The sequence below is a fragment of the Netta rufina genome, assembly GCF_964035555.1.
Source record: "Netta rufina genome assembly, chromosome: 20".
NCBI lineage: Eukaryota > Metazoa > Chordata > Aves > Anseriformes > Anatidae > Netta > Netta rufina.
Window position 1 is genome coordinate 7613682 of NC_140144.1, and position 26543 is coordinate 7640224.

The 26543-nt window shown below is 43.9% G+C and overlaps 2 protein-coding genes across 2 annotated transcripts in view; one reads left to right on the plus strand and one right to left on the minus strand.

Moving 5' to 3' along the window:
- Window positions 1-785: 785 nt before the first annotated feature.
- Window positions 786-7478, minus strand: GTF3C4 (general transcription factor IIIC subunit 4; the record flags this gene model as incomplete). Its single annotated transcript, XM_084299249.1, has 5 exons — window positions 786-850; window positions 1762-1850; window positions 2738-2868; window positions 4500-6320; window positions 7134-7478. The coding sequence occupies 5 exons, from the start codon at window positions 7476-7478 to the stop codon at window positions 786-788; spliced, it is 2451 nt and encodes an 816-aa protein (XP_084155375.1).
- A 63-nt stretch (window positions 7479-7541) lies between these two features.
- Window positions 7542-26543, plus strand: part of DDX31 (DEAD-box helicase 31) — a 47079-nt gene continuing 28077 nt past the window's right edge. The window contains exons 1-15 of the mRNA XM_084299247.1: window positions 7542-7738; window positions 9309-9556; window positions 9746-9821; window positions 10287-10330; window positions 10756-10826; window positions 11433-11497; window positions 11934-11978; window positions 13576-13617; window positions 15381-15445; window positions 16208-16327; window positions 16695-16801; window positions 17540-17766; window positions 18128-18304; window positions 19855-19914; window positions 25843-25893. Of these exons, the coding sequence (XP_084155373.1) occupies window positions 7694-7738; window positions 9309-9556; window positions 9746-9821; window positions 10287-10330; window positions 10756-10826; window positions 11433-11497; window positions 11934-11978; window positions 13576-13617; window positions 15381-15445; window positions 16208-16327; window positions 16695-16801; window positions 17540-17766; window positions 18128-18304; window positions 19855-19914; window positions 25843-25893 (1443 nt within the window). The 5' untranslated portion in view covers window positions 7542-7693. The remainder of the gene's footprint in view (window positions 7739-9308; window positions 9557-9745; window positions 9822-10286; window positions 10331-10755; window positions 10827-11432; window positions 11498-11933; window positions 11979-13575; window positions 13618-15380; window positions 15446-16207; window positions 16328-16694; window positions 16802-17539; window positions 17767-18127; window positions 18305-19854; window positions 19915-25842; window positions 25894-26543) is intronic.

Below are 26543 nucleotides of genomic sequence, written 5' to 3' on the forward strand. Positions count from 1 at the left end.
ATTTGATCGCGTATCGCTGCTCCAGTAAACGCTCCATGATTCTCCGTGACAAGGCATTTTGACAGGTGTTCACAGTACAAGCGACCTGCTCTCTTCAACGGCCGACAGCCGACTGCCGATTTTACCCAGCGTTCCCAATATCCCCCTCCACTGATCCTGCGCGCGCAGACCGCCTCTCATTCGCCCAGGAAAAAGCCAGTCCTCCTACTTTCAGAACAGACCATGTAAGTGAAACTAATGTAATGGCCAATTTCTTTCATATGGCTGTAACTGGCATTTGCTTCACTCTGCAAGGAATTAGAGCCACAAATTATTTTGATAGTTTAATGTTCTGCAGCAAGTGCCAGTACTTGTTAAAAAGCAAACAAGCACTACAAGCTGAAGCCTTCTCTACCCACCAAGACTATTCAAGAGGCAGATCCGCTGTTCCCGTCCTAGCTTTTGGGAAATCACACAGTGTCCAGGCAGAAAGGACAGTTCACGCTGCAACCTTAAGACTTCAGCTTCTGTTCAGTAAAAGGAAGTGTGTCCAGCTGCTGATACTTCAACGGGGTGTGTTTCCAAATTGCTTTATGAACTCAATCTTCCAGGTGTACTCCTGGTTCTGGAGCATGGAATGGCCTCTGGACCTAAGGAGTTTCTAGAACCTCCAATGTTCTATTTACAGGGTCACAGACATTGTCTTCCCTTTCTGTAAAGTGTTTATTTCTGTGCCCACTATCCTTCTAGACTGAAGGGAGCTTATGTAGTAGTGAAAGTATTTTCAGTCTTTACATAGCTCTTCTCTAGAAGACAGGAGAATCACAGAACGTGCAAGGTCCTTGCAGTAACCTCTTGATCCACTCAGGATCTGCAAATAAGAAAAGTTGTTTAGAGCTGGAGGCAGAGATGAACACAGAAATGGTGCTGAAATGGACAAACTAAATAGTAAACCTCAAGGTCTGTGTATATTCACCATGCAGGATTAACTGAGAGTTAATCAGCCTCTCTGTACAGAACCTTACGTTCTGCAGTTGATCCTTAGCGATGAATGGAATACCTCAGGGGCAGTGAAAAAGTATCAATAGGATTCCCTCCCCCTCAGAACTGCATCAGTTTTTGCTGACATATGTTCTGGCAACAGCAGATGAGATAATGTCTTCCCAGAGAACACGGCTATTAATTGTTCGTCTCTTGGTGGCTCTTAGTATTCTGCTATCACCTACACTTTAAGACAAACTGTTAGACTACTCCATGATTTATTTCTTCAAATGCAGCAGTTAAGAAGAAAACCATTTTCTAGCACAGCTTGTCCTTCCTCTAACTGTGAAAACACAGAGCCCAAAGGCTGACTGGCCCCCGCAGCCTGCCCGTATGATGTTCTTACAACAGGTTTGGAGCCTAAGCCAGCAAGGTGCCAATTTTTTCTTAACCTGTGCTGGAGCAATACAGCTCTGAAATTGGACATCAAAAATGTTCAGCATTTGCAGACCTGGAAGCTAACTCATTGCTTTAACCCGAATATAAACTAACAGCTGTAGCTCTCCAGCACAGGTTGCGTGTTTACCAGCTGTCATAAAACACAGTATTTACAAGATAATTTCTGTAGTCGCTATTTTGTAATTAACATATGCCATTAATGCATGGACAGCAGCAAGAGACCATGAAATGCATGACACTGGTACCTTCACATAGCTGCCTACAAGGTGAAAATCAATGAAACAAATTCAAGTCATTATGCTGATAAGAATACATAATCCTGCCCTTACAGGAGCAGTTTACCTTCTGGGGTTGGATGCCGTGCAATGCTGTCATGAAGCAAACACCTCCTGTACACCAAGCTCTGACAGGACTGGTAGGTTAGAAAGCACCTGTGAAAGGACAAGTCGTTTTATCACGAGGCTTGGGGTTTTACTGTTTTGTGACCTGCTCCTGTGTCCTGACTGGAGGCTGGGTTCTGCTCCCAACAGACCTTACCTTCCGAGTAGGGGCAGCTGTGAGCCACATCAAACAAAAATTAATGGTTTATTCATGCAGCTAAGTGAAACTTCCCAAGTGTACACATAAATGAAAAGGCCAAAACCCAAAATACTATGGAAAAGGTTTCATCGTTGGCCAAAGAACTTTAGCACATAGTAGAAGAGGTCAAGAGCTTGAGAGATCCTGTGCAGGGGAGGAACCAAAGCATCATTACGCGAAAGTAATGACTACTTAACCAAAATAGCACACAGGATTAGGTGGTAAAAGTTTTTCTGAAGTGACAGACTACAGACTGGCTAAGTCTCTAGGGACAAACATCATATCCCAATACACTGATGTTGAAAAATTTCTTTTTCTAGATGTTTCAGACTTCTCAGTGTAGTTGTTTCCAATCATTTCCTCTTAAATTCCTTTGTTTTCAAATGCTGAAGTAGCTAGAACAAACTCTTTCATGTGCTGTTCAAAAGGATGACTGGTGCTTGATTTTTATTTTTTTTTCCACTCTCTACTTTTTCACTGCTCCCACCCTCCCCTGACTTGGTGAAAAAAAATAGATGACCAAAAGCATTTTATTTTGAAAACAGCGTAAGTAAGAGAACCAAGTCCCATCTACAGTGCCTTCTTTCTCAGGGAACAGCCAGCAAAAAATGCAGTGAACTGCAGCACGGTAACGTGCTTCATGACTTTCTACTCCAGCACTAGGAAATATTTTTAAGTTAGCTATTTAAACATGTTAAATTTATGCGGAGGGGGCAAAAAACTCTGAAGAGCAGATTACCTGAGCCAAATATGTCCATTGGAGCAGACTGCCTGTTTGCGATCAGTGAATGGCAGGATCTCTTTACACAAGCTGCAGTGCTCTGGAAAAGTCTGTTTGTTCATTTTCTTTAAGATATGCCCAATCAGCACCTGGGAATACACAGCAGTCAGCATCGTTTATAGCGAGACAGCTGCCTACTGAAAGGTAGGAAAAAGTCTCTCAGGATACTGCGATTTCAGAATGCGTTACAGGATGCAAAGACCTATCCGCTTCACCGAAATCATATAAAGAAATATAAACGTAAGGCTGTCACAGGGATGTATTAATTTATTCTTGAAATATGATCACCTGGATTTATCTGTCCCATACCACAGGGATACAGAACTTAAGAGCAATCAGTCTTAGGTTAAGCTAATTGCAAAAGCAGAATATTTGATATCATACCACTTAGGGGATGCCAGTGATGGTTACAGCAGTGTTTTCAGTTCTTGTATGTATCACAGATGTGCTAAAAAAAAAAATCCTGTTCAAAAATTAGTGAGATGTATGTCTACAGCAGTCATCTTAGAGGATACATAATGTTTATAGCAGAACATTTACATGATAGAACTTATCCTTGACATTTCAGTAGATACAAACCACATCCCAAGAACCTTTAAAATGTGACAGCAAACTGGATAAAATAGTTTGGCAGGCAGCTTTTAATCACTATAAAATGAAGAATCTTGTTTACAAGGTAAGAAAAGCAATGTCTTGGGCCTCCAATTCATAGTAATTGGGCACCAGAAGAACACAGGAGTTCTCCCAGAATACTTTCCTACTGAATTATGAAGGCCACGCTGTGTGGCCTGCTGCCTTGCAAGTCCAGCAGAGAACACCACGTTACATCAGCAACAGAAACTGTGCTTGCTTCCTCTGTCTTTCTGAATGCAATGTAAAGGTTGATATTTAGAGTTCAAGTGATTTAAGGATGTAGGTACTGAAAAGAACTGTTCTCTGCTCAACGAGGTACAGGCACATCTGAGACACTCTTGTCATCAAGTCTTAAGGCCTGGAGGCTGATGGCAGTGTTCCCACTGATGCTTTCTTTGTCTGCTACCTATACTCAGAGAACTTCATTGCCCAGCGCAGGGCTCACTGATCACGTATTTCCTGCAATATTTACCCTACACGTTGCAATAAATGCAAGCGTGTCTGAAGGTCCAGGCCATAAACATGGTATATTTAACTCACAAAACAGTTACTTTCAGAATCTCTTTAACTTATTTTCATGGAAGGTTTGTGGAGCACCGACAGGACCAGATGTACCACCTGAACAGTCACAGTACTTTGCATAATAAATACTTTAAGAAGTGATACTGCAACTCTGGGAAGTTAGAACTTCAGGTGTAATTCGCTAGAGGAAGAATCACCTAAGTTCAGTTTTGTAGAGATGCTAAATTAAGTAGATCTAGCCACAAAAACATTCTTCTCTCTCGGTGCATGTTCTAACCCCACTTAAAAGGGAATAAACTGTGATCCTCTTCCTTGTTTCACAAAAACTCAGACATGTTTATTCCTTTTGTACCTGATCCAGATTTCAATGTCTGTTTTTACATTCCCTCCTATTCCACAATTCCAAGGCAGGGCAACTTACCATGGGTGCTCTACAGAAGCTGTCTAGCAAGGATTACACGATTACAGTTCTCTTTCCCACCCCTAGAGCTGCGTTTTCCTTTTAGGCTGTGGAGGGGGGCGAAAGAAGTAACACCGAATCCCCAGAGCATAGAGGTGCACTTACTCGTGCTGTTCTGTCCTCATATCCGTCATCGGACATTAAGAAGTCACAGACTCCTCTGGTGGGAATACTGGTGTTTTCTGTAATCCATGTGTGTAGATAAACTTCTCCCAACACCCGTTTCATGTGCTCTCGTGTCAAGTGCATTTCTACTGCCTCAATCTGTGCCTGTACTTCAAGCAGCTTTTCTTCCATTGGCTCGTGGCCTCCTATCTCACTTGACTGAGGAAGAGAATCATCGGCAGTGTCATCTATGTCCATACCTTTGCCTGTGTCACATAGGCTCTGCTTGCTGGCTCGTTTAGAAGTTCCTTCCTCTTGATCGTCTTCAGTGCTGCCCATTCCGGGGGAATCAGATACCAGTATTTTTGTGTCCTCGTGTGAAGGTCTCCACATGACCTCTGAGGGAGCTTTCTGCATTGACTGGTACAAAATCCTCAGGAGAAACAGCTTAAACCGCCAGAAGTAAGTAGAACCGCAGCTCTCAATCTTTTTATCCAGCGCTTCCTGTAAAAATTGAGGAATATGCTTCTCCTTCAAAATTTTCCAGCGTACGAGATCGGTCAAGTCCACTTGCCGGAAAAGGTTCTGAACAGAAGATTCCAGGAGCTGCGCTGCTGCCTCCTCAAAAGTCTTAAGAGTAACAAACTGAACTTGGTAGTTTTTGTTAACGGGGTGCAGACCGTTAGTCATGCCCTCTGTCGTAATAACTGCTAAGTACGCACCACAGGGGCTAACAGCTATTCCGTGAGTCCTCACAGAGCCAAACACTTCTGAGAGCTTAATCAGCTGGTGCTCGAACTTTAAAGCAACATCTGTGAATATAGGAATCAGCTGCCTTACCTTTCCGTCACTGGAGCACGTATACACTGTGCCGTTCTGTTTGTCCGCAGTCATAGACACAATTGGCAACGAATGAAGCCCTGTCACGTGGGAATTATGGACGTTCAGACCTGCCTTGGATATCAACAGAAGACACCAAAACACATAAGATCCTCTTGCGGCCACCACTAAGCTACAGCTACATTTCTGGTAGGGATGGTAAAGTGGAATACATTTGATACTGTGCACTGGTAACTGGTCCATTTCTTGCCATAAGACTACGGGTTGTCTTAGCGTAAAGTAGCCTTTGACTGCTTTTAGATTGACAGGAAGAATTTTAACTGGCCCAAAAGCACTCCCTACGATAAGTCCACTCATCTTTCGGTTGTTATGTTCATATTCCCACCAAGACAGGACACTCGGAGAACTTATTCCAGACTCTATGGTATTGCAAGAAGTAATTGATTCCTTACCCAGAAATGGAAGCTGAAACTGCCAAACCGCAATGTTACTGTTTTCAAAGAGCACTGCTAAGAGCACGCTACCAACATCCCGGCACTCGTTGTTGTGTTTGACCTGCTGCGTGGTACAGATACCCGACCACTCCATGCGTACTGGGGTCTGCATGCTGTGCCGCCGCTGAAATTCAGCGAAGTCTTCTAGCTCTCCCCTGGGAGTGTCAGCCTTGGAAAGTTTGTAATTGGCTTCGTACAAACGCTCGCCATAGATTTCCGTCAGGTCCACCAGCTGCACCCACTGCAGTCTGTTGAGGTTTGCGTGGATGGTCAATCGATTGTCCATGGTTAAAGCTGCCAGCAGGCATCGTCCGTTGGCGTCACAGCCCAGCGGCGACCAGCTGGAGTACTTGAAGCCTCGCATTGGCGGCAACGACTTCCCCTCAGGATTGAACACTCGATCTAGCATAAACGTTTGACTGACCGTGGGATCCATCGAACTGGAGAACTTTTCCCTACATTCCACTACCTCTTTCTTTGGACCAACCTGAAAGATAACCGAAAAAAAAAAGTTTAAATACATTTCAGAATGATATTTTAAATAGAGTTTCTGGGATTTAATTCTCCCTTGAAATCAAGCACCCTATCACAACCTATGTTACAGTGTTCAAATTAATTGTTAATTAACCTCAATCTTGAAGATTTAAGCCTCACTGTTGGCCTGAATTTATATAGTTTTGACTTCCTGCTACTGATCTTTGCTGAACCAAACAATGTTTTCATACTTGTGCCCTGGAACAGGCTCCCCAGGGCCGCAGTCATGACACCAAGCCTGTCAGAGTTTAAGAAGCGTTTGGACTGTGCTCTGAGTCATATGGTCTGAGTTTTTGGGTTGACCTGTGTGGTGCCAGGAGTTGTTGGACTTGATGATCCTTGTAGGTCCCTTCCAACTTAGTCTATTTTATCATTCTGTAACACTTCTGTTCTCAAGTGTGTGCGTAAAGGTACGCATTTAACAACTTGCAAAGCACTCAGCATTCCAACTCCAGTCACTCAACTTTGGGGGGAAAAAAATAGATCTGTGGCAACAGAGTTATAATTTAACAAGACATGCAGCCAGACCTGATTCCTGCCTGTGCTGAGGCCTGTGAAATCGAGACATCCCACAGAAACCCAAAGCCGAAACCCTTCATCTCCGGCAGTAACCCAAGAACGATCCTCCTGAAATCGTTAGCGGAGGAGCAGAACTGAAGCGATTCTTGCAAAAACGGCAAACTTTTCGAATCCCTTGAGCTTCCTTCCCACACAAAACACCTTCCCTGCCCCCCCCGGGGCCGTTACCTCCCCTCACTCAGCTCACCTTGAGGTAACAGGCGGCGGCGGGCGCGGGCACGGCGGTTCGGTGGATCACCATCTCCTGCCCGCCGCCCTGCACGTCGCTCAGCTGCTCCAGCACGGCGATGCTGCGGGCCGTGCTCACCGACACCCGGTGATCCTCCGACCAGGCCAGCGGCTCCAAGCCGCTGACGCCGTGCTGCAGCCTCACCGCCGGCTCCCTCCTCACGGCCGTCAGCCGAAACCCGGCGCTCGCCGCCGCCGCCGCCTCCTCCACCAGCGACTCGAGGCCCAGCGGCGGCTCCTCCTCTGCTGCTGCTGCTGCTGCTGCCGGGCTGCCCCCGCTCGCCCCGGCCGCCGCTGCCGCCATTTTACCGCCGCCTCACGGCCGCTCCGCCCGCTGCGCGCTTGCGCCGCCGCCGAAGCCCTCGGCGGCCGCCGGCTGAGGCTGCCCCGCCGCTGCCTGAGGGGGCACCGGGAGCTCGGTTTTCCCCTCTTTTCCTCCCCTCCTCGCCTTTCAGCCGGGCTCCGGCCGTAGTTTGGGTTCCCTCGGTGGTTCCCGGAGCCGTGTGGAGGCGGCGGGGCATGGCGGCGGGAGGGGCGCTGCTCCTCAACCTGAGCTCTGGCAGGGTGAGTGGGGCTCCGGGGAGAAGCTCGCTGCGTGTGGGGTGTCCCGGCTGGTCCTTCCCGGCACGGGGATGGGTTTTGGGGTCGGGGATGGGTTTTGGGGTGGTGGAAAAGGGGCGCTTGTGCCCGGGTCGTCTGCTGGCCCCGGAGGCGGTCGGACACGTGTGAGGTGCTGTGAGGAAGATGATGATGATGATGATGATGGTGAAGGGGTGGCGGAGGTGGTTTTGTGAGTTACAGAAAACCCCGCAGCGCTGCGATGCGCTTTAGGTGCTCTTCTCCCCACAAGTTTTGGGGAAAAAAAGAGCGAGAACGGGTTCAGAGCGGCGTTTTCCAGTTGGGAAGTGGGACTTAAAGCGCCGGGCGGCCGGCAGCGGTGGGGCGGGGAAGGGCAGCGCCGCCGCCAGCTGCAAGGCAGGAGGGAGGTTTGGGGTGAATTGGGGGGGGGTTTGGTAAGCCAGGATGTTATTTTATTGAGAATGCCCCCACCAACTTCCCCAAAGTGTGCTTTGGGAGGGCCTGGAGAAAGCTGTGTTGTTTCAAGTAGGGTAAATGGAGCTGGGGAGAAAGCACAGAGGGGTAATGAAAACAGCCGAAGGGAGATTGCTGCCAAACCTGGCAAAGTTTGCCCAGCCACGCGTGAAAGATGTCAGCTACGGTGCAGGGCCTCGGCTGGGTAAGCTGATGGAGTTCTTGGAACTCAGCAGAGCTTAATCGGTTTTACAGCAACCGAGAATCACATCTGAGAAGTTCTTGAATGCCGACAATGTGAAGAAGCAGGTGAAAAAAGTAATAGAGCTTGAGAATGATCTGGTTCATGGGGGGACAAAGAAAATTACAGTGCCCAGCTAAGAGTGGGGAAGAGAGGGAAAAAAGTGAAGCGAGATTGTGCAGGGATTTCACGTGTTTCAGGAGTTTTGCAAATGTGTCAAGGAAAACAAGTTCATTGAGAAACGGCTGGGGGATAGAAAGGAGCTTTGGAGACAAAGGAAGCTAAATTAATTTTCTTCTTCAGTGTTCACAGAGAGATATTGGGAAGGCAAAAAAAAAAAAATCTTCAGGTGGTTGGAAGATCAGTAAAAGAAACCAGTTTTGGTAAAAGAAGTAGTGGAAAGCTTAGAAATCCTGAAGCTGGCAGAAGCACAGGCTGGAGTGAAGGACAGGCCATCCTGCTGCCCAGAGAAAGAAAAGGCTATAGAGATGGCTTTAATATAAGGAGAAGGCTTGCAAAACTTTTGAGAGATACATTATTATTATATTTTTAAGCATTTTTGCTCAGTTACTAGAGAAGCTAGACAAAATCGTTTTGTGATAAGCACCATGTATGCCTTTAGATTTTTATTTGAATTTTAGTAGCATTCAGGGGTCTCAGGCATGATGTTGAATCTGTTAAACTAGGAACTGCTTAGCTGCAAAAATCAAACTTCACTTCTTTAGTCAAGGAGATTCTAAAACTAATGGTTCTGTTTTGGGGCTGATGTTTCTGTTCACCATGAGCAAAATATGGTGTCGTTTATTTAATTCCCATTCATTAATGTATTCTTGCTATCTGGTTTGTTTGTTGACATCAAAGCAGTCTAATGCTCTGAAAAGAAAGCTCCAGTCACCGCATGGAAACCCACCTTCGAAACGTAAGCCACCGATAAATGCCTTCAAGAAATGTGCTACAGAAACCAACGTCAGGGAAAAGGGAAGCTTGTCACAGAAATCTCTTCCTAAGAAGCAGTTGACTGACAACCAAAATGAAAGCCAGAAAGGCAAACCTTTCGTTAAGACATCAAGCTTGTTTAGAAACAACCCTGATATCCCAAAAATTCACAGGTATTTTACACAAAGGAGAGGGGGGGAAAAAAAAAATCAATGCCTTGAAATTCAGTGTCTTGAATTCTAGCCCTTGCTTGGGCATAGTAGTTGCCAGTTTTTTGGTTTCCTTGCTGTTTACACAGATTACTAAAGTATAATTTGTAACCATACCATGTGCTTTGTTTTGTTCTGTTTCCCCAAACTCAGAAAAGCAGTGCAGCAGGTACAAGAAAGTATTTTCACTACAGATTCTTTTAGCCAGTTGGACCTCCATCCACATCTGGTGAGTGGCAGGAAGGCTCTGTGCCTTAACATGCTGTTTAAGGGGTGGTGTTTCTTAGAGGGATGAGAGGTGCACCTTTATTCATGGTACCTTGAACAGGCTCACCAGTACTTTGTATCAGTCTCTTAGTTCAGTGTGCTGGCCAGTATCCTAACCCAACCCAAAACACAGAGGCTCAGCACCTTTCACTGTGTGCATCTGTAATATCAAAACCACAAAATGCTATTTAGGGGTGCAGTATTTTAATAAATCTGGTATTTCACAATGTACCAGCAATGGTATGATTCTGATAAGCTCTTAGAAGTATTTTGAGGACATCGAAACTTTTCCATCTGGCTGCCCTGGACAAGTAATGTAGAGAATAAATATCAGTCTCCTGGTTTTTGCTGTATCTTGTACTCTAAAAGTAAAAAAAGAGACAGCTTGACAATGAAACCTGTTTATTCCTGTTAATTCTCTCCCTAGATATCCACCATAACCACTGTCCTGAAGATATGTAGTATGACCAAGTAAGTAAATCAGTATAAAAACTTTGCACTTCATTGATTGTTTATTATACTTAATTGGATTGTGAAGACCACAGTACTTGTTAGGCTATCCCACTTCCCATCAGGTTTATTTCTTTCAAAATCTGGGACAAGAATGTAACTCATAAGTTACATAGTGAGTCATTGTCATAGCTGGAGACGGAACTTTGTAATCCTAGCTTCTAATTTGGTACTGGAATCATAAAATCACCTTTTTTTGATCTATCATATCTGATGTGTATCTGCAGACTTCCCTTAAAACTCATCTCTACTGATGTAGCTATACAGCAGAGGTGAATATGTGGAAATTGGGGTAAACTGTTCTGAAACAGTCAACGTATGTTTAAACCTTAAGTTTCTGTGCTGTGTTGCATGTGTATTTCCTGACTTGTTTGTTTGTTACACAGTGTTCAGAAAGAAACAATCCCTGTGCTCCTGCAAGGCAAAGATGCTCTAGTGAGATCTCAGACTGGTTCAGGTCAGTATCTAGTTGCCAGTTTCCCTTCCTACAGCATTTTAAACTGGATTCCAAATTAAAGAACCAAAACATCATGTTCCCAGTTCAGCTCACAAGAGTGACAGGCTCAGAACCCTGGCGTGGGACTGCCATGGCACAGACAGATGCTGTGCAAACTTCTGTGACAAGCCGGTGCTGGGACTGAATGTTGATGTGCAGCTGCCAGCCATTGCACGTGGGCCTGTTCCAAGGCTCGTGCTGGGGATGCAGGGCCAGGAGGCCAGTGGAGCTAAGCAGCACGCACTCTCATCATACAAACTTACGTGCTTGCTCTACAGTAAACTGTCTTGATGTTACATTTTCTTGGGTGGACAGAGCTATTTCTTTAGATGGATCTTAGTTGGGATACTACCACCTCTTCTTTTTAGTGTAAACCCTCAGAGAATAGTCTGTCAATCTTCCTTTTTGGAAACTTCTTACGTAATTAAAACATTTCCAGGCTCTGGTTTCAGTTTAAGAATAGTGAGGTGAATGGTACTTTAATTTGCAGGAGTACTGCAATTTCCATTTCTTTTTTTTTTTTTTTTTTTTGATGGAAACTCTTCCAATTTTCTCTCTTTAATGAAGGTAAAACTCTTGCCTATGGGATTCCACTTGTACAGTCTTTACAAGGAATGAAGACCAAAATAAAGGTAGGTGCAACTAAATATATTTGCTCTTGATAGTAAGATTAATAAAAAAATAAATTTCAGCTGTTATCTTGTAGTCATCGGTGTCTGTCCTTAAAAAGGTCAAGCAATCTCTTGCTGTCACTGTGAACGTGACTTACATGATCCTCCTGTGCTGTTGAGATGATTTAAGAACCATGCAAATATTCTTATATGTAAAATGTTATACATTCCCCTTTACATCAGAAAAGAGATGGTGGTGTGGTGTTGATACTTGAAAGACTGTTGATTTTTTTATTTTTTTTTAAAGGGGTGGGGAGTGCTCCAAACTGTGATGTACAGGCTTATAGTAAAACCCTTCAGCATTCACTTTGTCAGCTAATAGATCTTAGAAGTGGAAGTGTCCTGTGTATTAGCTCTACGTTCTTCTTAGCAGTCCTCTTTTCTTCTCTGTTTGCAGCGGAGTGATGGGCCGTATGCACTTATATTAGTCCCAACAAGAGAGGTAGGTGGCCCTTTTTCTTTCTGTTTCTGTCAGAAACTGATTGTGTGAACACTGATTTTTAGTAGATGTGGATTCACCAGGGACTGAAGACTGTCCTAGGAAGCATCTTTTTGCCCTGACAGAGTGTTTGCTCTCTGAATGCATGTTGGCGTTTTTGTTTTCTGCCATACCAAAATAAGTCAGAAGACTTCTCTTAAGGTTTCCTCATGCAGCGAGATCTAATTTGGGAGGACTGGAGAAACTCTCTAGTTCAGTACATGGGGGGAAGAAGCTTGCCTAGTTCATACAGCAGGAGTAAGGAAAACCAATGAAATCAGCTTTGCAAGCATGGAGGTTTATACAAACGCTTTGCTTATAAAGCCCTTTTTTTCAAATCCAGAAGTGAATGCTGAAGATGAGGCTACCAAGAGTTGGTTTCTCCACAGAACTCCTCTATTTGATTTATGTTATTTGCAATTGCAAAAGCAATTTCAGAGGAGGGTATCAACCTTTTTCGTGCATGTCAAATGATAATAACTTCAGTGTAGAGAACTGATTGCAGGTATCTAGTTTGGGGCACAGTATTCCATGCAACCTGCAGTGTAACAATATCTCAGCTCAGTTCCATGAAAGGAGAAAGCTCTGAAGCTATTTAAATTTTTTACAGCAGCAAACTCAGTGCCTTGCTAGGATGCTGTGTGAATACTAAGCATGTAGGAAACTGTTCATAAGCTTGTTTAAAGAGCTGCCAATGAATGCGCTTATCAAGATATCTTGTAATTACAGGTGGTATTACTTTTCTTTCTGTTGAAGGTAATAGGCTTTCTTGAGAGCTTGGCAAATAGTACGTAATGTGTAGTCAGAGCAATTAAAATAGTTTTATTCCCGTAACTAAGCCCTGGTCACATACCCGTGTTCCATGCATGAGTCAGGGTGGCACCATTGCCTCTCAGTCTTCCTCATTGCCACAGCAGCAATGTCTGTTGGACAGCACATGAAACCCAACAGCTAAATGTTTCCTACTGACCAGGCATTTACCTTTGCAAGCTTTGTATATCCCACCTCTGGTTTGCTGACTCGGAAATGGAGAGGTAGAAAGGTCCAGTGGCATGATCAGTCCGTGGGTCAGGTGAGGGGATAATGTGGCATGCACCGACTGCCAGAAGGTAGTGTTTCAACTGCTGGGCTGCATTTCCTTTTCATAGTGTTTTGTTTGTTTGGTTGCGTTGTGGTTTTTTGTTTTTGTTTTTTTCTTCCAGAAACTGTGCAGTTTTCCTTTTTACTCTTCTAGTGGAGCAAAATCTTTTGTGGTTTCAGCGTATTTTTTTCCCTGGGGCATTCAAAGAGGCTTGCAGAAGTCTGTATTGTCCTGACAGCTGGCTTGTGGAGTTGAACCAATAGAGGGGTTTTTGAACAGGTCCAAATATAATAAAAGAAGGATTATTTAAGGGACTAAAATAATAGGCAGCTTGTAAAAGAACAGTTAGGGACATATTTAGGATTCTGACAATATGTGGAACAGACATCCAGACATCTTACAGATTTTTGAGGCAAAGAGGGGATTGCTGTCCGTTAGTAGGCTTTCTCAGAACTCACTTTCTTGTATTGAATTCCACAGCTTGCAATCCAGAGTTTTGATACAATTCAGAAGCTACTCAAGGTAAGAATTCAGTGAATTCAGTTCAATTTTCTTTCTTTTTTTTTTTTTTTTTTTTCCTTTGAGCCTCTTCCTGTAAGATGCTAAGCAATTTCAGTTCCTGTGAGTTCAACTGGGTGCTTAAGGAAATCCAGCATCTGTCAAGATCTATGGTCCTGCAAGATAAATCTGTCTGTCTTTAAACACATTTAAGTGTGATTTTCTCTGTGGCATGTTTTAAACTATTAAATGATCAATAAACTGATTAATTCTGGCACCTTAGTTACATAAGTTTTCAAAAACAAGTCTAGTGATCTTCATGCTTTGTTTTTAGAAATAGCTGCCATCATTTCAGTCTGAGTTATGAATGAAAACTCACAATGGCAAGTGCCATTTTACTGAAACTGTTACTAGACAGATGAATTTCAGATGGGGATTAGAATTTAGGTGAGTCACTTAGCTGTTTGAATGGCTGGAGAAATTAAAAGGCTTTTGAAGATCACTACATGATAATATATTACTTTTATCTGAGGCAGGGTATCTTAGCATGGAGCTAGAAGGTGCCTAAATGGTTTGTCTGATCCATCTTCCCACCACATCTTCTGTTGTTTTTTGAAATAATAAGGCATCTTCCAAATATTTGTAGTGCTGGAATTACCATGTCAAATTTTATTGTGTCGTGGTGAGGTTTAAAGTACTTGAGTCTTCTCAACTCTTGACCTGGAACTCCAATCTGTTAATATTGAGCAATAGTAGTCTGTCAAGACCTTGAGCAATTGAAGGTGGTCATCAAAGAATGAATCGGGATTGCTCCACACCCTTTATTTTTTCTCTTTGTTACCCATAAATGTGTAGCAACCATCAATTGTTACAGTTACCCAAAAGAGACTATTTGGATCACGATCTGACTGGAGAGTGTAACTTGCTTGTGTAATTACTGAGGGAGAAAAAGGCTAGTTGAGCTCTTCTTGATGCAATTACTCTAATGCCAGCTGCTGAGATTATATTGGATGGATCTTGCTAAAACATCTTTCTTATTTCAAACCTGTCCAAGGAGCACTTTTGTTAGAAACTGTTTTGTTGGAGTATTTTTGGCAAGCGGTGACCCATGCAAACTTAAGCCTATTTACCAGTCACGCATTTGTGCAATCCTTACAAGCTGTGCTCTGCGTCTGTCCTGCATTTCTTGTCAAGTGAGGCGATGACAGTCCTGTGCTTTGATTATCTCCCCTGTAAATATCGGGCAATATTGGACTCGGTGAAGAGTCAGGCCTCATTAAAGTAAATGGCAAAAACTCCTGCCAGTATCAATGAGACTGATATTTAATGTGCACATGGTGGCTGTGTGCCTGTAGATCTGAGTGTGTACAAATAAACTTTATAGGTCTGGTGTGTTTTTTGTTTTTTTTAATCTTTCTTGGCCACAGGAGGATATTGCTTAAAGGCGAGATGAAGGAATAGCATTGTAGCTTGTCTTTGAACATTTAGGTTACATGGGGAGAAGGGAAAGAAATATTATTATGTGAGTGAAAGCGGTGCAAAAGTGATTGCATTTCTATTTTCTAGACAACGTGGGAAGCAAGTTACATGCCTAGAACCAGAGGTGCCATTGATATTTATCTGTGGGTGAGAAAGGGCATATAGGCTGTATCTGTTAGATCAAATCAGGCACGCGCTGCAGTCAGCTCTGGTCTTTTCTCTTTTTGCCCAGAAAAATCATTTGTTGGATTAGGCTCTGTCTATTTATTAAGAAGAATCTATGTTGGTCTTGCTTTTCCTTTCTGTAGCCGTTTACCTGGATTGTGCCTGGAGTGCTAATGGGGGGAGAAAAGAGAAAATCAGAAAAAGCCAGGTATGAAACCAACTTCTTAAATTGTATTTTGGGTTCTTCTGCTCTACAGCCTTTTTCTCTGCTACTCTTCTTTGGAGTACTTTTCTTGGTGGGAGAAAGGATTGTGAGCTTGGATCAAGCTGTGATCCCCCTGGATCTTACACAGATACAGTGACTGGGTCAGCAGGAAGTATTCACTTTCCTCAGTTGGATCTATTTCTAAAATGTTGATGAGCCTTCTGAGATGATGATTTCTCGTGTCGGTATTTTTTCTTTTCTGACAAACACCTGTATTTGCTTATCTCCACGTGCTGTCTACAGTATTTGTTATGGGGGAAATTGCTTTTTGGAGAAGAGATTTCCTGGTGTTAAAAATCTTTCTTTTCCCTTTTCAAAAATTGTATTGTAAGCCAGTAAACCAAAATGGAATTTTCATTTGTCTGTTTGTAAGCGTACACAAAAAGAAGTTTACTCTATGCAGTAAAAAGTACTCAGAATAGAAAACTGAGCTTGCATGTTGTTTTTTTTTTTAATATTATTAATATTTCTTTCCACATTGTCTGTATCGCTGAGTATGCCACTGTGAATATCAGTGATGATTAAGGGTAAAATTTGGCTGTGCAAGAAATTACAGTTTTAATCAATGAGAAAGTACTATTCCTGCTAATTTTACTATGTCCGTGATTTTTTTTCCCTGTGTAGGTTCCAGCTCTTCATTCTGGTTTCCTATTCCACAGTCACTTGTAATATGTGTGTTTTCTTTTCTTTTTTTTTTTTAATCAGATTACGTAAAGGGATAAATATCCTTATTTCAACTCCTGGTCGACTGGTTGATCACATCAAGTCCACAGAATGTATTCATTTCCGTCGCACTCAGTGGCTGATCATCGATGAAGCAGACAGGTAAACTTCCAGGTGTTCAGATATGGAAAAGAATAAAAATACTGTCTGCATCTACATTAGATAACGCATTTAAAAAAAAGTTCTTCAGCCATTTATACTTAGTGGCCTCAGCTAAGCCGCAGATAGATGTCTGAGATTAGGAAGAAATATCCCCTTTGGACAGATTATTCTACAATTCAATTGCAGAGATTCGCTGAGTATTCTGACATGTCTCAGCCTGTCAAAAGGTGAAGGTAGAACATAAAGCTAGATGGGCCAAAGATCTGATCAGCTCTAGCACTTCTGCTGTTCTTAATTGGCTTATGTAGCCTTAAGACTTTCTTCTCATTCCTTAGAGCATCTTTCATCATCTCGGTTGTTTTTGTAGGATCCTGGACCTGGGCTTTGAAAAAGATGTGACTGTGATACTTAATGCTTTAAATGCTGAGAAAGAGACACGTCAGAATGTCCTGCTCTCAGCCACACTCACAGAAGGTAGGTTATAGATGTGTTGTATTTCTTTTAGCTGAAAAATTCACAGGGAACTGTGAAATAGCTTGTTGAGATTTATTGTATTATGTCCCAATCTGAAGTCCTTTGCAGAAGTGGAATAATGCCTATTGATTTTTGTTGGGTTTATGACACTTCTTCATTAATGGAATTTCTGTCAGGGTATATACTTACATAGTCCTTACATATGTCACACACACAGCAAAGTCACCATGAACCTGGGAAGCACTGTTTTTGTTTGGTGTTTGTTTTTTTTTTTTTTTTTTCCCTTACAGATGCAGAATTAAGGCAGAACAGGGCAGCTGCTGTGTGATTTGCTCGGTATTATACAAGAAGTCAATTGCTGAGGCAGGAGTTGAGCCAGGCCTAGTGACTCTTAGACTCTTTATAGAGCGGAGATCTGTTGTGTTTTTCCACACACATCATTAAAAAATGGAACTGCCAAATGCTGTCTGTCTGGATGAGACATTTCTATCATGTAAAATAACAATTGGCTGAAGCAGGGCTTGTGACACTTTTGGTGGAGTCTGCAGCAACTAAGCCTGGCTGAGCCCTGAAAAGTCTGTAGATGTGGAAAAGTTCTCTCAGTGTTTGAAGCATGGCTCATGAATTCCTTGTTTTTCCCAGGAATTGCATTAGCTGTTCTGTATGTGAATATATCGCCACCCCCTCCAGCAGCACCCCAGATTGGGCCTCATGTGTTTTTCATTTTCCGTGGTTTAGGTGTGACACGGCTGGCTGATATCAGTTTGAATGATCCCATCAGAATTTCCATAGCAGATGAAAACCAGAAGAGTCTCAAAGCAGCGTTACAAGCAGATAGTAGTCCATCAAGCTGTATGGACCAGGAAAACTTTGCTGTTCCAGAGCAGCTCAAGCAGTATGTCATGATGGTCCCCGGCAAATTGAGGCTTGTCACGTTAGCAGCTTTTATCCTTGAGAAATGCAAGGTGAGACTCTGCTTGCATTTATATTACTAAGTAGCCCTTTGCACTTTTTCACTCCTACATCTCTTACTCTGTCAAGGATAGCCTGGATTAGATCTAAAGCTTTGAAGTGCATCTAGTGTAGAGGGAGCCACAGGAGAGCTGAGGTGTTCTTGCATCTTTCATGCTGACAGTGAGATAACTGCAGCATGTTCTTGTACTACTTCTGTGGGCTTAGCATTTGGTGTCAAACCTCTTAATATACCCCATTGCTGGATAATTTTATCTACAGAAACAGAAGTCACAGAAGTATCATGAGATCAGGGAATTGGGAGAGGTGTGTGGGAAATGGACACATGCAATTTTTTTTTTTGTTTCCTTGCAGTTTGAAAAGCGACATAAGATGATCATCTTTTTCTCCAGCTGTGAACAAGTGGAATTCCACTACAATCTCCTTCTAAATGTCCTTTCAGGAGGGCTAGAGTCTGAACAACCTAAACATTCATCTGTCTCCTCTGTGCACTTAGAGTTTCTGCGACTGCACGGCAACATGGAACAGGAAGTAAGCACCATCAAAATGTCAGGATACCCAGTGTTGTTCCTTACTCCCTATGATTTATTTTGTGGTTATTTTGGGGCGGAGGGCAGAAGAGAGGACAGAGTCATTTCACCTCTGGGGGCCTCTTTCTTCCATCTGTTAATGAGAATAAGAATATTGTCCTACTTCTGGAAAGTACTTTGGTAGCTATATCTGAAAAACACAGCTGAAGAGGCAAGAGGTGTTATTTCAGCAGGCTGAGGCAGCCGTTCAGTATTCCCAGTGGGCACGCTTAAACCATTTATGTATCCGTGGTTCTCTCTCATGCAGTCAAGAAAGGCTTTTAATGCCAGAGGCAAACCTCATCCCAGCCCCAAAATGTTACTACCCAAGAAGTTGACCCTATTGGCTTTAAAGAATGGTGTCTTGACAGCCTGTTCTTTTCCCTGAGATGGAATAATAGCAATATAACGGTGATTACCCCAAAAAATAAGTCTAGGTTTTAGCAGAGTGGGATAGGATGGAGAGCTTGGAGTCCGCTGCCGGGAGAACAGTGTCGAGTAAGCTGTCACTGCAGCGTTTCCCTCAGTAGCTGAGGGAGCTCCCTTGAAAATTCAGCCCCAGAACCTGCCCTTGGTCTGTGACGGAGAGAGCTGCTGCTTTACTCTCGAGCTGCACAGCAGACATGGTAAATGAATCGATCTCTTCTGAGGAAGCAAGAGGTGAAGAGCCATTGTTTTTCTCACTCATTCCCATCCTGTGGAGACCAGAAACATGTGCTTTGCTGTCCCTGCATTCTGGCCTTTCCTCAACCTGCCTGCCTGAGTGAGCGAGCAGGCCTGGTCTGGCCCAACTCTACCCTGACCAGCTGTTAAGGCAACAGAACACCACTAAGTAGCTGGCACCAGGGGAAGGGTTTTGCCTTTTTAGTACCCAGTGTGTAATTAGTGCTTGATGTCTTCAAATTAAGAGCATTAATGGAGCTAAATTGTGGATCCCATATGGTACTGCTGAGCACGGCTGCTGTCATTGTCAACAAGATACAGCGTGCTCTCTTCTTTAATTTTTGTCAGCAGAGGGTTCAGCGTGTCGGCAAGGCCCAAGTTTCCCTTCTTTCCTAGAACGATTCGTCTAGCTGGGAGTCAAGTACATCAAGCTTCTCTGTCATCAACATAGTGGCCTGTTCACCTAACCTCTAGCTAGAACTCTGAGGAGGAAGGCTTGGAACATGGAGACAAGGTCATTTTGGCAGGAGGAGGAAAAAGGGCCAGGAAGGAGACCGGGATCATGTGTCAGAGGCCACAGATAGTCTGAGCTCTGAAAAGGACAAGAACAAACGGAGTAAAATCAAGGAAGTGTGAGTGTCTGTAGGTGGATGGGTGTTACTGGCGAATGCTCAGACCAAATGCTACTGAGGCCTTTGGTTGCTGGTGCTCAGAGGTGGTGTAGTGTGACAACAAATGTATCGCCATGTGGGACCACCTGAATGAGGCATAGTTGTTTAATTGTTACATTAGATACTTCACTTTAGGATTGATTGTAATGTGTGTACACACTTAATTTTTCTGCTCTAGGAAAGAACAGAGGTCTTCCAGGAGTTCCTAAAATCCAAGACCGGCATCTTGCTTTGCACTGTAAGTAACTTAGAGTCCCTCTGCAGCTCCATGATAATGGGCCCGCCTGGTATCTAATGGTAGAACAGAGAACTTGGCACTGAGCTGTAATTCCAGCTCACTGTCTGACCTTGAGGAAAGTCGTTTCCTTTTTCTGTGTTTCACGTTAAATAGGGTCTGGTGCCCTCTTTGCAAACTATTGTGTGATCTCTTGCTGTAAGACACCACAAGCAGAAAAAGTGAGTATCATACACAAAAGCCTCTACGTGTTTTGCATGGCCTTATGTTTCTGCAAAAATCTGTTCATTTGAAGCTGGAACCTTGCCCTCTATGCGCAGTCAATAGAAAACAATCCTAATTTGTAGCATGCTCCGTAACTGCCAGGTAAATTGGATGCAATGTAATATTTCCCATCTTAATGACTACCCCAAGGTTAAAAACAAAAACCTGCGGGATTGGAAGGGAAGCCCAACCAGAGAACGGTGTCATTAGAAATGCACACGCTCTGCTGCTCTCCATGCTTTGCCCTTCAAGCTTCCTTCAAGGGTGCTGACGGAGAAATTCTTGTCCTCTACTGAAGTTTGCTGGCACCCTTGTGTTGTGGTGGCACCTTCCACTTCTCGTTTCTGACCTGTCGGTGCCACAGCTAGCCTGCTGCAGTGGTGCAGAAGGCTGCACGATTTGCTCTCTAATAGTGGCAGCTGTTGATCTGAAAATGTGTGAATCTTGGCGATTTCTACCCACCGCAAACTTGTAAATTACAGCGATCGGGAGTAATTAGAGCTGAGAAAACCTCTCTAGCTCTGAAATGACTCCTGTTCTTGCAGCACATTGTTCTTAAAGGAAACTAGTTGCAATTTTTTGCAGAAACCAGGGGCTGAATTTTATCTCAATTTCATGCCCACAGTATGAACTAGGACTGCCATGTACATAGGAGTGTTTGAGGTAGCATTGCCAATTTACATATTGTATCACCTGTAAAAATGCACTTCTTACCTTCTTGTCTTGGTCCTGCTTGTGTGTACGGTCTTCACAATGATTTGGTCAAGGTCAAAATGTATCTTTGCAATGCGTAAGTGTAACTATAATTTGGTTTTTCTGTATTTGGAGATAATACTTCAGTGTCTCAGTCAAGGAGGATAGCAAAGCTTAATCATTCACTGGTGCAGATGAAGTATTTTGAAGATAAAAAATGTCTGATAAATGCTGAATACTAAACAGCTAAGCTTTGTTATCCTTCATTCACGTTCTGTCTATAACTGAGAAATTTCAGGGACATCTCTTGTTACTGAAATTTCACTCAGTATCTTTCTAAACTCATTAAATTGCTCAGTTTTAGACAAAGATAAAATAGAATCATTGCAATTGCTCCTGTGTCTTTTATTGGGATACCAGTTCCTGGGTGAGACAATTTGGAGGGGAGATGCAGCCTGTAGCAGGAAAAATACAACAGGGTAGGAAGAAAGATGAGTTAAATAAAGAAATCCCAGTGGATGGGATTCCCCTCTTGAGACACTGGAGATGTGGCGTGATTTCCTGCCGTGCCACAGACTCCGTACGAGTGGATGTGGAATTGTGATGACAAGGCAAGTAGTCACATCAGCTGAGCAGTGATAGTTGTGTGTTTGCTCCTGACCTGCCATAAGTGGGAGGTAACGTGAACTGGCCGTGCTCGCGGTGAGGAGAGTGGTGTAAGGCGATGCGTTTATTGTAATCTGACTTCATTGCAGTCTGAGCTGTTTTGCATTTATTGCAAGGCAGGGATGCAAAGCCTGACAGTTACAGTTCCTGTGGCTCAGCTGGCGCATGGTTAGCATGTTAAGCACAGTAAGTTGGATGTCGAAGTCCAAAATCTCTCTGTGCTTCAGCTCCCCATCAGTAAAATGGGGATAGTAGCACTGCTCTACCTTACAGAGATGTTGGGAGGACAAATGCATTGAAAGCAGGAGGTGGCCTGTTACCACAGTAATGGGGACCATATGGACACCTTAATATAGAGATACACTTTGCACTAGTCCCACATTACAGGTGCCTCCCCAACGCAGATGTCCAAAGGGCAGCCAGGCACTGTGACCACCTCCTGCCTCCGAGGGCATTGCTTTTTTCTGACGCTTTTTTTGTATCATATCAGCAAAAACCTTCTGCAGTAAGATGGTTCCGTTCCCTTCGCTGCGAAACAGTGACTAGTGCCCACAAAATTTTGAAACCTGGCTCACAAAAGAGCAACACAAATAATGTTACCGTCCTTTCCTTGTCCCTTATGCCATGTTCTCCACCCATCTTTCCGCTCTAGTAAGCAATGGGACCTGCTGTTCCTTTTATTAATTTGCTCCATGTCATATGTATATTAGTATATTGTATAAAATATTTTTGCAGGCAAAATAAGCTGGCAGGCAAGAAAATAAAGAAGGGCTGTGTATCTCAGAGGGTCTCATCCAGATTTATTTCTCTCTCCTTCGCTGAAGTTCTTTGCGGCTTCCTTTGGGATGTGCCTTTTAAACAAGTTCATCTCTTCCAGGGAGAGAGGAAAGATCATTTGGAGATTGTTTGCTGTTTACTCAGTCACGCTAACTCATCTTGCCAGTTTTCTGGCGGCCCCAGCCAAGAGCTTTCGCCTCTGACAGCTTCTGTGCTCTCTCCTTCCTCCTCTGATTACGCAGCCCAATCTGTCACCCTGCCGACGGGGGTCTCTACCCTGCTGATGGCTTTCCACACTCGGCAGTAATGACTTTTGGCAGGCCGGGAAGGCGCGAGAGCTTCTTCCCCAGCTTGGAGAGCCGTTAGGCCCTCTCTGCCTGTTAGCTAAAGCACTTTGTGAGGTTCTTTGGTAAATAAATGAGTCATTTTAATCCAACTGACAGCCTGGCACCTGAGCAAGCTGCCTTCCATCTGTACTTCTAGGCCTCATGTAGGCAGCCAATTGTCAAGCTCAGGGCCTTCAAGACCTCACCATTGAGTGTCTTTCAAAAGCAACTTTAGCAATTTCCTTTGCCCTAATTAGATTGTGTGCAAGGCCCTTACAAAAGTTTAGTGGCTGTGTTGGCTCTCATGTTCTGCAGCAACGTGCCTCGCTTTAGGCATGGTGTTTTTGCCCTCTGTTTCCTCGCACCCACCCCTCTGTGCCTCACCACCCCCTTCCAGGCCACGAGGACAGGATGGTGACACCAGTTTTTAGGAACAAAGATTTCAGTGTTTCTGCAAGCCCTCAGGTAGATCGGGCTGCGATACTGTGCCATTCTGTGACTTGCATTTGGGGTCAGGCCAGGAACGTGGTTAAGGCTTCAGATTATTGTTTGGTTGGCATTTGGGTTTTCTTTACAATTGCACTGCAGTGGTTTCTTTCTTCTTGCTCCTGTGAGATGGTCACTTAATCTTCGTTTTCCCCAATCCATTGACTAGAATTGGCAGTGAGCTGCGGAGGTGTCATATTCTTGATTTCCCTTTTATTGAGGAATGGTTGTGTAAGGTCACGTGTGGAAGGGGGAATGCTCTCTGGGGCAAAGGAAAAGGAGGGAGGGTAGTAAATTGGAAATCTGTTGGGCTTTCTGAAGGAGTGTTGGCAGCAGGTTAGTGCTTCTGCGTAGGGAATAAATGTAGCGCGAGCAAAACTGGGTAATTGTTGCTTGAGCTGTGTTCTGTTTCCTGGCACGGTGACCCAAAAGTATTTTTCTAAAGATCTGAGAAGCAAGAAGCTCTTGGGCTCTGCCAGCAGAGGAAGGCAAATCAGCTCAAACTTTTTATCCTAATTCTACCTTGCTGCTGCCTACCAGGGTCTTTGAGGAAAAGGAGCTACAGGAGACGCAGGTGGACTGATACTGAGGAATCTTTGAGAGTTTGCAAAACACTCCAATTACCAGTAAATCCCAAGATACTTCTGAAAGAAAGCCAAGCTAAACCCCAAGAGAACAGCTGCTGATATATGTCAGTAACAGCTGAATGGAGTTGGTGGCATTGTGAAAGCAGAAGTGAATACAGGGCTGGCGATGGGAGAGCCTCCTCCTGAAATGTTGTCCCTGGCTTTTTGTTATGCTTTTGGTTAACCTTTCAACTTCCCTGCTTCCTTTGGCAAATGTACGTGTGAACAATGCTGTCTGTGGCGGTGGTTTCACAGCCAGAGGTATTAAGACAAGTTACCTCAGAAGAGGAGGGAAATAGTCCTGATGGGTGAGGGATGGTTCCTTCACCTCCCTGTGCTGGAGGTGCCTGCTCGGGACCGCAGGGACAGCTTAGCTACCTGCATATTTTGGGTGAGCTGACCCTGCCCCAAGGCCAGAGCCCTCTGATCAGCCACAGCCCTGCCTAGACTGCTCGCTATGAGAAAGAGCACGGTGTAGGAAAAGACCAAAGACTTGTCAGCGTGGGAGCACATAACAGAACCAGCAAAAGCAGAATCAGGCGTCAGCACTGCTGTCTGATTGTGCTGTAGAGTTTATAATCTTGTTATCCTGGTAACTGCTGTACACATTCCCCGACTTCTCTAGATTTATTTTCTCCAACCTCCTTTAAATGGCTTTTTGTACATCTGTTCATCTGACTCTGGGAACAAGTTGATTCTTAATGAGCGTGCTGGAGCTAAAGTGTGTGTTATTTCAGAGTGGGCGCTGTGGAAAGTGTCTCCTCTTTTACTGCAGTTGGAGCCACAAAGCAACCTGGCTAGTGCTTATGAGAAGGTCTTTGCTGCCAAAACATCAGCTTCCTAGTCTTTTAACGTGTGTGGGAGTTGCATGAAAACACTTCAGTGGGTGGCTGACACATTTTTAGTACATTAAGCTCCTGCTTACGTTCTTAATATATTCTATTTTGCAACTAGCTAAAAGATACACGTGTTCCAAAACATTTCCTAACAGAGTTAAATCTGCACACCTGCTCTGTTATTGTGCGTGGTGAATGTAAAATCCAAGGAGTATGTGAGGACATTACTAATGAACAGAAAATCAAGAAGGGAGATCGAACCACGCTTGCACTCTCTCCATTTTGAACACTATTTAAACTCTTTTCTCTTTGAAAGGATATATATTTTTTGAGCTGCACTGGCTGTGGATAACTAAAGGGTCTCGCTCAAGTCCTGCAAGTTGATGCATTTTCTCACCAGCTGGCACATCAAATAACTTGCCTGAGAGTAGCTTCAGACTGTTTTCTTCAGGGCTGAGTTTTGTTTCTCCAAATCAAAGCCAGACTGGTGAAAATCTAAGGGATAGCTGAAGTCCCCTTCCCTCGAGCTGTCCTTCAGCTTCCTGCAGGTTCTCCTAAATTGTTCGGTGGCCTTTTATCACAGGGCCAGGTGACCTGCAAGTCTTCTGCTCCTCAACTTCAGACCATCCCCTAGGAAACAACTAATCAGTAGTGGTTGGAGATGAGCGTGTCTTTGGGTATTCTACTCAAGGCCTAGGGTCCTTGGTCATTGCTTCGTGGCCGTTTTCCTCATGAGCAGCCTGGCTGTTCTTAGGCTCGCCGTAGAGAAAGTTACGCTGAGAAGTAATGGTGCCTTGCAGGGGTTTGATTCTGCCTCTCTCATTGTTTGGGCAGTAGGTGCTACGAGCAGATCTGCTTTCAGCAGTGGTACAAACTGAAGAACTAAAGTATCACTATGGTATCACTTAATGGTATCACTGCCGTGACGAAAGGTGACTCTCTCTGATATAATGCAAAGGGACTGGAGCAGACTGCCGTAATTCAACACCACTTTCCTGAAATTGATGTTTTTATATCCTCCAAGCTTTGGCCCGTAGCAGTAGAACACTTTCTATTGTATTAGCCTGTTAACAATCTCCCTTGCATTTAAAACCCTTACCCTTACTTTTGACCTCAGTCCATCTCTCCCCAAACCAGGCACATAAAAATCCTACTTGCGTAGCCAGTTGTCCCAGCATAATCACTACCCTAGGAGAGTTCTTAATTTGCTGATATCTTCAAAGCATTTTTACAGTAATTTCCTTATTAATTTTAAAGGATGTTGCAGCACGTGGGCTGGACCTGCCTCAAGTTACGTGGATCGTGCAGGTAGGTTTGCTGTGTTTGTGTATGCGTACGTATGTATTAAGCTCAGCCTTGCTCAGATGAAAACCCCCTTCCAGTCCACATCCTCTTTCTGCCGTTTTGCTTGCCTTTGTGCTGGTGCCTACAGGTGTGAGAGACCTGCGTGATCCCGACGACAGGACCAGGAGTCAAGGCTGACAGTCTGTTTTCCTCCTCAATAACTTGAGTATTGTCAGCAGTGTAATAACGTTCTGCTGGCTGGGAGGAAACACCTCCTGCTTCCCCCCCACAGGAAGCTAAATTCTGTGAAGCACTGGCCGTTTCTTTTGCAGTTCTGTGTTTCTGATTTTCTGAGATTGGTGGGGAGGCAGTTCCACGAGGATTTTAAGTGCAGTCCTAATGTTAAACATTGAGTAGCCCAATCCTGCCTGTGCAGTGACCTGAATGTTTCGGGTTAGGTTTTGCTGGGTTGGGACTGGGACTGGGTAGCTGTAAGCATTCAGCTTTCAGTAGAACTGCATAGTTCAGATTTTTCCCTTTAAAACAAAAACAACCACCACCACCAAACAAACAAACAAAAAACCACGAACACTGCATTGCTGCTGACAGAAATGCTCTCTTTGGGGAGGGAAAAAAAAACTAAGGGAGATGGATTGAACCTTAAAAATAGCAGC